At 38.3% G+C, this 12,215-nt stretch overlaps 1 protein-coding gene across 4 annotated transcripts in view; it reads right to left on the bottom strand.

The window, feature by feature from the left end:
- Nucleotides 1–755: 755 nt before the first annotated feature.
- NCOA4 (nuclear receptor coactivator 4) overlaps nt 756–12,215 on the bottom strand; it is a 27,583-nt gene continuing 16,123 nt past the window's right edge. For 3 of the 4 annotated variants that reach the window (XM_023508005.1, XM_023508006.1, XM_023508007.1), the window contains exons 3-10: nt 10,744–10,884; nt 10,485–10,573; nt 10,094–10,202; nt 9,341–9,430; nt 8,663–8,809; nt 6,050–7,051; nt 5,039–5,179; nt 756–2,268 (exon numbers count right to left, since the gene is read on the bottom strand). In XM_023508005.1, the coding sequence (XP_023363773.1) occupies nt 2,263–2,268; nt 5,039–5,179; nt 6,050–7,051; nt 8,663–8,809; nt 9,341–9,430; nt 10,094–10,202; nt 10,485–10,573; nt 10,744–10,884 (1,725 nt within the window). In that variant the 3' untranslated portion in view covers nt 756–2,262. The remainder of the gene's footprint in view (nt 2,269–5,038; nt 5,180–6,049; nt 7,052–8,662; nt 8,810–9,340; nt 9,431–10,093; nt 10,203–10,484; nt 10,574–10,743; nt 10,885–12,215) is intronic. The other variant, XM_003801669.3, reaches the window with a different exon arrangement.

Consider the following 12,215-nt stretch of genomic DNA (forward strand, 5'->3'; position numbering starts at 1 on the left):
GTCCTGCTTGTCAATACCACATCAGCAAGTCTGTTCATTTAATGATCAGAATGTAATGTTGCACTGTATTCTGAATAAAGGGTAAACATACAGAACCAAAGCATAACTCCAAGTAACCATAGTGAGTCTCTCCATTTAAAATCATCTACCTGGGTATAAAGTGAGTTATTCTGAGCATTTTTTTCTGTCCCAACTAGTCCAGTGTTTTATTTCATATTTGGGTTGAAATGAAGTGCTACTGGGTAGCATTTCAAGCTAGGGTAAGATTTCTCTCCAATAGTGCTGACTGAACCCGAAGGTATTTCAGGTTAACCATTACACCATTAAAGTAATGTGCTAGAACAGTCTGTCCAGCAATCATGCTTAATTCTGTACATGTTAACTCTACTGGGAATAATTAAGAGCTAGATGTTTTTCAAGAAGCCTTGGGAAAACTAAAGGGAATAAGGCTAAGTTTACTTCTGAGTTTCCACAAATGAAGCTAGTTACATACAACTGTACTGCAGATTACATGCGTACTAAAAACCTGGTGACTACGTGATTGGGGAAAGGAAACAAGGGCCTTTTTAGATACATCTAGTTAAGAGGGAACCCAAGAGTTTAAGAAGACTGAAATAGAATAATACACCTGTTCTTTCCTAATGTGATCATAAAATACATTGACATTAGTAAATAAATTTTACCCAGAGGTTAATCACATTTATACACAATGACAACACATTTTTCAAAAAAGTGATTTTACAAATAGACAAAACTGGGTGTTATGCTTTTAATGGAGGCAGATACAAAATGCATCAATGCAAAACAATGTTTTCCATACGCATTAACATAGTGATATTGTAAATTTTATTGTGATAATGTAAAACACAGCATGTTAGAACTCAGAAAAGAAACTACATTTGCTGCAGCCTAATAAGATATTAGAAAGTCTCTATAACTTGTTTTTTACCCACCACCTTTATTGTAATTTCTAAATGGTATCTGAGAGGAGATTAAAAAGTATACAAAGCTCTTTTCACCTAGTGGTTCAAAAGAACTGTAGTGAAACTGAGTTGAATGACATCTTGAGACCATAAAATTTCCCCAAGAAGTATTTCCAATAGCATAAGCAATTAAGAGGCTTAATGGTTTCAAAGCCTGGAAAGCAGCAAAGATATCTTATTTGAGAACTGAATTTAAAACAAAGACTTCTTTTAAAGCATGGGTGTGACTTTAAGGATTTTAAGAAAACATAGTTTTCATAAAGCTTCAATGAACACTGCAAGGCACAAATGTTGAAAACAGCCTGTTCACTAAAATGTCACTCCATTGTACTTTTGGAGGTACAGGTATGCTGTGCTTGCAGTAAGAGGACATCTTTATCCCTACATAAAAGCACCAGGTGTCAAACTCAGCTTCCACCTGCACAGGATGCACCAGTAATCCCCAGGGTAGTGAATGGTTCAAGTATGTATATATTACACTTCCAACATGTCTTGCCTATTTAATCTGAGGGCACTGGGGTCTTTTAAAAGCTGTAGTCTGTAGAACATCGTGAAAGAGGCTAGAACTAACCTGAAAATAGTCCAGTTCTAAAAGAGCTCACTACATACTAACATTTAGAGAAAGTAATAAAAACAATTTGTAGTAGCTGAATTTCTTTCAAATGAAGAGAAATTATAGAACTGACATGTAGGCTAAAATGTTTGGTAATTAATGTCAAAATTGTCAAGGTTATTAATAGACATTTTGGTAATCACTGTATTGGTAAGGTTGATTATTTGTGCAAAATACACTATAAACAAAAATCACAGAACACTAACAGAAGAATACAATAAACTAAAGGGCACTCAAAAGGTTAGAGAAGTTTACTAGCTTTAGAATACATCAATATGCTTTGATTACAGAAATAGTTCATTTTTAAAACTATACAGTGTTTTAATGTACTTTGAGTAACAGCCCAGTCTAAGGAACCTTGGAGGGTTGTGAAAAAGACCTATCTGTCTACCAAGATGTTGCATCTCTAGGGTGGGGGTGACTTAAATTAATACTTCTGTAAGAAGGAAGGAACTAAATCACCATAGCATCAATAACAGCCTTTTTCTTTTACATAGTAACTCATAATCTGATGATTTATTTCACTTCACTAGTTCAAAATTAGGTAGGAAAGAAACTAAGCTGACTGGTCAGACCCAGAAACAATAATTTGGCAAGCGCGGTCACTCAGCTCATGGAGGTGTGTAATCTGCAGAAAAAGCTGCTGGACTCCAGTCATCTATTCTTTCACATCTGTAAAGAGAGGTCCACAGATAAGTTACTTCACTGGAGGATTAAAGCAAATTCTTCCCACCTTAAAACTGATTATTCAATACAGGCATATGGCATTTTATTACACTTTATAGATACATTAGAAATTTGCAGGTTTGAGGACAGAGATGTGAGGATAAAAATTTTTTTAAATAAATATGTTTAAGGGTTTGTGGCAATGTTGCATCCAGCAGTTCTATCAGGACCATTTTTAAAACAGTATGTGCTTAAAAAAATAAAACAGTATATGCTTTGTGTCTATTCTCACATTATTTCAAATTTTTCATCATTTGTTATAAATAGATGATAAGTGACCTTTGATATTTTCAAGTGCCAAAAACTGCACTCAAAAATGATAACTGATAAACATGTTATTTTTTTAAATTTTTGGGAGGAGGGGAGACAGTCTTACAATGTCATCCTCCATACAGTGCTGTAGTGTTACTGCTCACAGCAACCTCAAACTCTTGGGCTTAAGTGATTCTCTCGCCTCAGCCTCCCAGGTACAATTGCTGGGACTACAGACACTTGCCACAATGCCTATCTACTTTTTTGTTGCAGTTATCATTGTTCAGCTGGCCCAGGCCAGATTCAAACCCTCCAGCCTCAATGCTGTGCCAGTGTGTGTTCTGATCGCTCCATCAACCGGCCATTTCTCTGTCTCTCTCTTGCTTTCCTTGGGCCTCCCTATTCTATGACACACTGTACTGAAATTAGGCCAACTAATGACACTACAATGGCCTCTACATGCGCCAAGTAAAAGGAAGAACCCACATCTGTCACTTTTTTTTTTTTTTTTGCAGTTTTTGGCCAGGGCTGGGTTTGAACCTGCCACTTCTGGCATATGGGCCAGCGCCCTATTCCTTTGAGCCACAAGTGCTGCCCCACATCTGTCACTTTTAATCAAAGGATAGAAATGACTAAGTTTAGTGAGGAAGGCATGTTCAAAGAAAGGCTGAAAGCTAGGCATCTTGCACCAAGTATAAATACAAAGGAAAAGTTCTTGAAACTAAAAGTGCCTACTCCAGTAAACACATGAATACCAGATGTAGTGGCTCACACCTGTAATCCTAGAATTCTGTGGGAGGTCTCTAACTCCTGAGCCAGGCAACCCATCCACCTCAGCCTCCCAGAGTGCTAGGATTACAAGTAAAGGCCACTGCACCAGCCAACAATTGTTTTCATTTAAAAACTTCATGAGCAGCTCGGCGCCTGTGGCTCAAGTGGCTAAGGCGTCAGCCACATACACCCAAGGTGGCAGGTTTGAATCCAGCCCGGGCCCACCAAACAACAATGACGGCTGCAACCAAAAAATAGCCGGGCGTTGTGGCTGGCGCCTGTGGTCCCAGCTACTTGGGAGGCTGAGGCAGGAGACTCGCTTGAGCCCAGGAATTGGAGGTTGCTATGAGCTGTGATGCCACAGCACTCTACCCAGGGGGACAGCTTGAGGCTCCTGTCTCAGAAAAAAACTTCATGAGCAGAGGTCAAAGTATCAGCATTAAGAGCAGTTTGGAAGAAACTGATTTCAACTCATGGATGATCTGGGGGGAATTAAGACTTCAGAGGAGGAAGTAACTGCAGATGTGGTAGAAATAGCAAGATAACTAGAATTAGAAGTGGAACCTGAAGATGTGAATGTCTAAAAGAGTAAAGAAAGTGGCTTTTGTTTTTTTTTACTTAAAAGTGGCTGTGGACTCAGTGCCTGTAGCTCAGCGGCTAGGATGCCAGCTACATACATCAGAGCTGGTGGGTTCAAATCCAGCCCAGGCCTGCCAAATCACAATGACAAGTACAACCAAAAAACAGCCAGCATTGTGGCCGGAACCTGTAGTCCTAGCTACTCAGGAGGCTAAGGCAAGAGAATCGCTTAAGCCCAAGAGTTTGAGGTTGCTGTGAGCTATAACACCATGGCACTCTACCCAGGGTGACAGCTTGAGACTCTGTCTCAAAAAAATAAAAAGTGGCTGTGGTTTCTTGAGATGGAATCTGTGAACACTGTCGAAATGACAAAAAAGAATTCAGAATGTTCTATTAATTTAATTGATAAAACTTATCAGTAGGGTTTGAGAGAACTGACTCTAATGTTGAAATAAGTTCTACTGTGGGCAAAATGTTATCAAACACATTACAGAGAAATTTTTCATGAAAGGAATAGTCAATTGAGATAGCAAATTTCACTGTTATATTAGTTTAAGAAATTGCCACAGCTACTCCAACCTTTAATAACCACCACACTATCAGTCAGCACCCATCAGCACTGAGACAAGACCCTGTATCAGGAAAAATTTCATGACTCACAGATGATGGCTTTTTTAACAATAAAGTTTTTTACTGAAGGTATGTACTTTTTTTGACATATGCTATTATACACTTAACAGATGACAGTACAGTGTAACATAATTTTTATAATGTACTGGGAAACAAAAAGGATCCTGCAACTTGCTCTATTGGCATATTTGCTTTATTGCAATGGTCTGGAACCAAACCCGAGATATCCCTAAGGTATCCCTGGTAAGCTACCTAGACGTAGGTGGGATCTGAAAATTCCTGACATCTACATCTTGAAAGATCCCTTTTGAGAATATCTAGCCCATAAAGCAAGTTCAAGTGAAATATATGAACTTTTTATGAGCTCGCTCTCTCACCCTCATCTGCTTAATACAGATATCATTAACAAGAATCGGTTCAATGAGCAAAGTATGACTTCGTATATAATCTAATCTATGCTATTTGCACTGGTGTGATTACTCACCTGTAGAGGAGTTCGATACAACCACTTCTCTTTATCAGCTTTAAGTTGCATACAAGCAAAGAGATCACAAACTGCAGGGAGGCCATAACGGTTAAGGGGAAAGTTACGTTCTTCTTGTAGAGGTGGATTAAGTAATACTCCCTGCAATGAAATAAGAAGGATGGATTGCTTCATCACAACTAGGAGGCATTAAGTTAGTTAATTCATCTTACAAATTATAATTTAGATGTTGGCCATTCTCTCTTATACCCAAGAGCAAAGGTGACAATTGTTATTTTTACCCCAATGTTTTCTACAAATAGCAGTAAAACAGAGGTCCTTTCTTTCCTGCAGGATGTGACTTGGGGTCTGAAATAATGAAACAAAAACTCCATTTGAATCATCATAAATCTTCCATTCTCATGCTAACATGGCCCTGGAATTATGCCTCAGCCAAACTTAGCTTTTAATATATATGTGGGCCATTATGAAAGTTTTTTGTTTTTAAGACAAACTGCACTCTGTCACCCTTGGTAGAGTGCAATGGTGTCTGACTCTAAAGTTACAGCAACCTTAAACTCCTGGGCTCAACAGTTCCTCTTGCCTCAGCCTCCTGAGAAGCTAAGACTACAGGTGCCTGCCACAATGCCCAGATAGTTTTTCTATTTTGAGTACAGATAGGGTCTTTCTCTTGCTCAGGCTCATCTCAAACGCCTGAGCTCAGATGATCTACCTGCCTCAGCCTCTCAAAGTGCTAGAATTACAAACATGAGCCACCGTGCTCAATTTTGAGATACACAAAAATCAAGAAATGTAAAATCTGCACAGATGGAAACAAATGAAGCACTCCCAGCAACACTGTTTAGCCCATCAAGTTAAAACTTGCACGGGTGAATCAGAAAGGATGCCGTCAACTATGTTTTTTGGAATTGAAATAATGGACCATAACACAGTCTGTCTCAAAACTTTTGTAATGACCCATTTGCAAGGTGAATAGTAAAACTCCAACTCTATTATGACATCTGTGCTCACCTGGGCCTTCTTTCGAAGTAGCCATTTGTCTTCACCAGAGGACAATTGGTTAAGGTTTCCAATCTTTCTTCCTGGCAAGACCCAGTCAGCTGTGTTAAAGGGGCATCGGGAGGTGATCACAGGGTTTTTAAGTTTCTGTTTGCCAGCTCTATCCTCAGTACCAGGCACTTCCTTGGGATGTCCTTCTTTGCTTGGGGGCCTGCTGAGCCATTCTGATAAGGGACTGTTCCTTATGACTTGCAAGGAATCAGCAACTTTAGAAGGAATCATTGCCTTTGGTGCCTTAGCTTGTTCCACTATCTCTTTTCTGGAAGGACAGAGCCACATATTCAGAGAATCTTTATGCTTCTCAGGCTCAGATTTGGGTTCCACACGCATCCCATTTTTATCCTTTCCTTCTTTTTTCAGAAGCCATTTACACAGAGCTTCCTTCTCACAATTCTCATCACACACACACTCTGCAAAGCTTGTGCAGGGCTCATTGGCCTTGCATACCTCCTCTACTTTATATGGGTCCTGACGGTTCTGGACAAGCCATTCCTCAGTAATTATGCTAGGGGGGGATAATGGTTTCTTAGCTTCCAAGTAGTCATTCAGGCACTTCAGATTGCCCAGGTTTTCAATCTCCACACCTTTAGGCTGGTTGCCACGACAGTTGGTACAGGAGTCAGGCTTGACAAGCCAATCACTCACACTGTAGGACTGAAACAAGAGCTTATACTTCTCACTGGCCTCATGGCTGTCATTCTCAGGCTTCTCCAGCTTACGGGGCGCTTTGGGAGTCACTAGCCAATCAGACAGGTCCATCTCATCTTGATCGGGCAGCTCTACGTCTTCAACTTTTTCACTTTCACAGGAGAAAGAACTGGTACTAGAATGACTATTACACTTTTGATAATTTGGTTTTTCAGGAACTTCTTGTTGACTCTTCAGAAGCCAGTTTTCTAAGCCTTTTAGGTTGCCCCAGACATTACTGAAGAAACTGCAGGGTCTAGCAGATGTCTACATAAGAAGTATGTAATATTAGTTTGACAGAATAAGTGACGGCTTTGGGGATTCTCTCTAAATAATTTAGTGTCTTGCCTAGTATTTTTAAACCTTAGTATACAAAACCAACAAGCAAAGGATTTCTGCTTAGATACTAAAATACATATTTGATTATATGAATAATTTTATTTTCTATAGTTTTAAAAATGCTTTAAGAAATTAAAGGCAAACTGGGTGGTGCCTGTGGCTCAGTGAGTAGGGTGCTGGCCCCATATACCAAGGGCTGCAACAACAAAAGAAAGAAATTAAAGGCAAACTAAGAGAAAGTATTTCCAGCATATTTGCTGGAAAAAAAGCTAGTATCTCTAACATGCCTTTAAGAAAAAGAACACAAAATCGGGTGGCGCCTGTGGCTCAGTGGGTAAGACACTGAGGGTGACGGGCACCCTAAGTCCAAGAGCTAGAGGTTGCTATGAGCTATGACGTCACAGCACTCTACTGGGGGCAATAAAGTGGGACTCTAATAGAAAAAAGAAAAACACAAAAATGGGCAAAGGATATCAAGTCAATCATCAAAGAAGCCTTGAAAATACTCAATATCCTTATTACTTAAAGACACTCAAAACAAAAGCAAAATTGGTATTCTGTCTCAAATTCAGAAAGAAAAACTTATAAATGACTATTAGAATACTTTCAAGGAAGCAAGTACCCTAAGTACACTACTGGTGGGAACATAAACTGTTTCCAACTTCCTGGAAAGCTAAAACAGTATGCATGAAAAGTCTTAAAAACTATGCAGGAATTATAATCTAAGAATGAAATTTCTGGATTTTTTTTTTTTTTTGAGACAGAGTCTCAAGCTGTTGCCCGGGGTAAAGTGCCATAGCATCATAGCTCACAGCAATCTCAAACTCTTGGGCTCAAGCGATCTTCTTGCCTCAGTTTTTCTTGTTTAGTAGAGAAGGGGTCTTACTTTTGCTCAGGCTTGTCTTGAACTCATGAGCTCAAGCAATCCACCTGCCTCATCCTCCCAGAGTGCTAGAATTACAGGTGTGAGCCACCGTGCCTGGCAGAAATTTAGAGATGTTTACTTCTTAGGATGTAATCAAGAATGTACATAATTAGCTCCTGGAAGTTTAGGAGAACTTTGTTTATATCCAGAAAAACTGGAATTTAAGTTATATCAAATCAATGAAACATCACATATTACATAGTATAAAGATTTCACAGAAGAAATTAAATGACAGATATATTCATGATGTACTGGTAAAAAAAAAAAAAAAACTACTTACCAAAACAAGACTTATAGAATGTTTTTTTTTTTTACTTAATCCAGACATGGTTTTGCATAGAATGATTTTTTTTAAGTATATAATATTCATTTAAAAATTAAGTACACATAAAAAAATGTTAGTATTTATCTCTTTATGTTGGGATTAGGGTTATTTATGTGTAAATATATATGTATTTTTTACTTCCTAAACTATGGTGAAGCGAGGTCACTATTGTAATTAAAAATGTATTAAAATTTTCCACGCTACAACTAAAAACTAAACACACACACTACTGGCTAATAATCAATCTGCTACTACACCTACCATAGAAACAATAAAGACAGCAACACACCTGACTATTCTCCAAGGTCTGCTTCTGGGTAAGCCAGTCCTGAGGGTTGGTGCTAGGTATGTAAGGAACTTGACGACCACTTGAAGGTTTGCTTCCAAGAAGCCATTCGCTGAGAGGGACAGCTGTGATGCTGGATGCTGACTTCTGCTAATCACAAAATACTTTGCTGTTTAACAAGGCAATGTCAAATCCAGTATTCACCAGAAACACAAAAGACCCAAGTTCTTTAATCTTGTCTTGCCACTCACCCTAGATAAGTCACATGCCTTCCCAATCCTTAATTTTCACAGTAATAAAACAAGGGATATAGCTAATCACTAGGGTTCTCAACTAAAGCATCTAGGAGCCTTTATTCACATTGTCTTTAGAAATAAATCATCTCTATGGTCTCAACATCATGACAGGAAAAGAAAGAAATCATCTCTATGAATTTTGAGAAAATCCCCATGAGAACCGATACCAACAAGATAGCTAATAAGAATTTCCTATGAATTAATTGGTAATGATTACTTTCTCTCTTATTCAACACATCTAAATTTGTTTGATAGTCAATCTCAAAGGAAGCATTCAATTGCATTACCACTGATGGCCTTTTACAAATAAATAGTAGCAAAAAAATGCATTTAGCCAAACCTAATTAAGACGTATTAGTTACCAAAAACAAAGCTGACATTTTACCTGCTCAGGCACTGAGAGGTAGCCTCTTTTCTCTAGGAAGGGCCCAGTATTGGATGAAGTAGCATGAGCCATCAAGTGCTCAGGAACTTGCTATAAAATGAAGAGAATTTTAATGTTATTTATGCTATGCTTCCATATTGAAAAAGTTAAATTATAATTCCTAAATTTCAATAGTATTAATCAGATCACCACAATTTCACTAGAATAATCTTCATACTAAATTCAGTAACTTACAAAGTAGTTATTAAACTGAGACTACTTTACACCTATCACCATACAAGAAATCTTTACCAGAATTACTTTTTTTTTTAAGTGATAAAGTAGGATTTTATTAGAAAGGAATATAGGAGTAAAAAGCACCAGAGCTTCTCACAAAGGGAAAGACTCACTTCAGAAGTCTCCCCTACCAGAATAAATACTTTTAACAAGGCCCAAATGAGACTAAAGACCTTTTGAGTTCTTTATTAAAGACCATTCAAGCCATAAATTTTACAAGAAATGTCAAAAGCATTTAGATAGCATATGAGCTAAATTCCAAAGACCATCACGGAGTCAAGGCTATATCCTAAGAACTACCAATCTAATGTCCTTATCAATTTGTTCTAACAGAACATGAAATTTATGAAGCTAACCAAATTCAAGAAAACCACTAAGTTCATAGTAAAAATGTAATTCCTGTTTAAAAAGAGTCTCTCTAAGGCCACAGACTTGAGAAGAGCCCTATGAAACATGCAACAGATCAAGATTACTCACAATGGTCTTGAGGGACCCAAATGTGGTGATGGTCTGGCGCAGAGCACTTGTATCCGCTTCAAAGACCAGGACAGTTGAATCTTCTGGCTTCAGGGTCAAACTGGCTAGTCTAGGGAAAAAAACAAAATTTGGCTATTTTTAAGGAATATCTATTTCAACTTCTTCCAAAACAAAAGCCTAACTGTGAGTAATTTTAAATGACTGCACTTTTCTAAGCAACTCAACCAAAGGATACATGGCTTAATCAGGAGTATATAAAGCAGAATCATTTTATCACCACAACAGAAAAGTCAAATTAAATATAACACATGCAATGAGTTACAAAACTGACTTTCTTTTATTATACCAAGGCCAACAGACAAAAGTCAAAATAAGCAAAAAGGGTCTTTACCTCTCCAGGCACACAGAGACTTGATTGGCTAGATCTCTGTTTTGGGTACACTCCAGTTGATGAATAAGACAATTGAACTGGCCCAATAACTAAAAGAAAAATGAAACCATCTAGCCACAATGATACAAACTGCACCAGCATACAAACAGCACCTAAGATTAAATTTATATATGATCCATATTAATACTACATTACAAGGAAGACATTCTGGCAACCAGAAACCATGCTCAAACCAATTCTAGTCATGCAGCCACCTTACCCAGTAGAGCTGTTGGGCCTGCTGCTGAAGTGTCTCCTCTTTAAGCTGATAGATGAGGTCTACCTGTTCATATAGCCATACCTCGCGGCTTCGAAGGCATTCCAGGTGACGGCTTATGCAACTGTGAATCTGTGCTTTGACCTAGGAAACACATACATGTTAGCTTTCTAGAGTTGTAAGCCCAAAGAATAACATTTCATTTCCCCATTGAATAAGTTTCTTAAATTTGGGGGAATCATCTGTGGACTATCTCCCTGGGAAAACATATACAAATTTTTGCCTATAATTTCAAGGATTAGTGTCCTAGAACCCCTAAACCTACTAAATCCCTATAGGCCCCAGCTTAAGAATCACAGCCATAAAGGCAAACTTAAGGTCTAGAATCCTCCTTCAATCCCACTCTTTCTAAGAGGATTAGATTTCATTTGGGTATCCTAAAGTAATCAAGAGAAGATATGCAGCAAGATACTGATCCCCTCAGGTTTCCATATAACCTTAAAATCTATGGCTTTACAAGTGTATCAGAAGAATAAGTGTTATTAACTCTCTACCTAACTAGCCCTTATCTCTATTGTTCCTCCACAGAATGAGCAGTCCATCTACAGGAGGCCAATTTAGTAAAGATACGGCAACAGCTAAAAGACCATTAGGGTAGGTAATTCAATTAAAATTCTGAACTTAATGCTTCTGGAAGCATAAACTATGATCAAAATGGAGGACAAATACAAAAATCCCAAAGGAAAAAAGAAAACAAGCTATAGATTTATGAGAATCCATAATTCCTAAGAAATTTTTTCTCTGTGTAATCATCCAAAGTCATGTAATTCTTGGTTGGTCTATGTGCTCACCAACAAACTGCCATTAGAACTAACTACAGAATTCATTCTGGCTTGCTCTAACACAGTCATTTCACAGAACTATGCCACTAACAACTTAAAAGATGATGGGGGTTCGGCGCCAGCCGCATATACCAGGGCTGGTTGTTTGAACCCAGCCCAGGCCTGCTAAAACAACAATGACAACTATAACAAAAAAATAGCCAGGCGTTGTGGCAGGCGCCTATAGTCCTAGCTACTTGGGAGGCTAAGGCAAGAGAATTGCTTAAGCCCAAGAGTTTGAGGTTGCTGTGAGCTGTGATGCCATGGCACTCTACTAAGGGTGACATAGTAAAGACTCTGTCTCTGTCTTAAAAAAAAAAAGATGGAAAACATGCTTAAGTGCCATCTTTTATGCATCAAGGGGATGCAGCTGGGCAGTATACCACTTACTCATTTCATTATTTTTACTGATAAACAGTGTCTGCCTCCAGAACTACAAGAATTGCAATAAAAAATGCATGCTGAATAGAATTCTCTAGAATGGTACAGAAGTTTCCAGACTCTTCTAGCATCTGCCTTATTTCCCATTGGGATCAAAGGCACCAAGATATCAGGTGCTCACTAGGATTAAGCACACCATGGAGGCATAAGGTG

This window comes from Otolemur garnettii, unplaced genomic scaffold, assembly GCF_000181295.1.
Source record: "Otolemur garnettii isolate 467f Iridium unplaced genomic scaffold, OtoGar3 scaffold00217, whole genome shotgun sequence".
Lineage (NCBI taxonomy): Eukaryota > Metazoa > Chordata > Mammalia > Primates > Galagidae > Otolemur > Otolemur garnettii.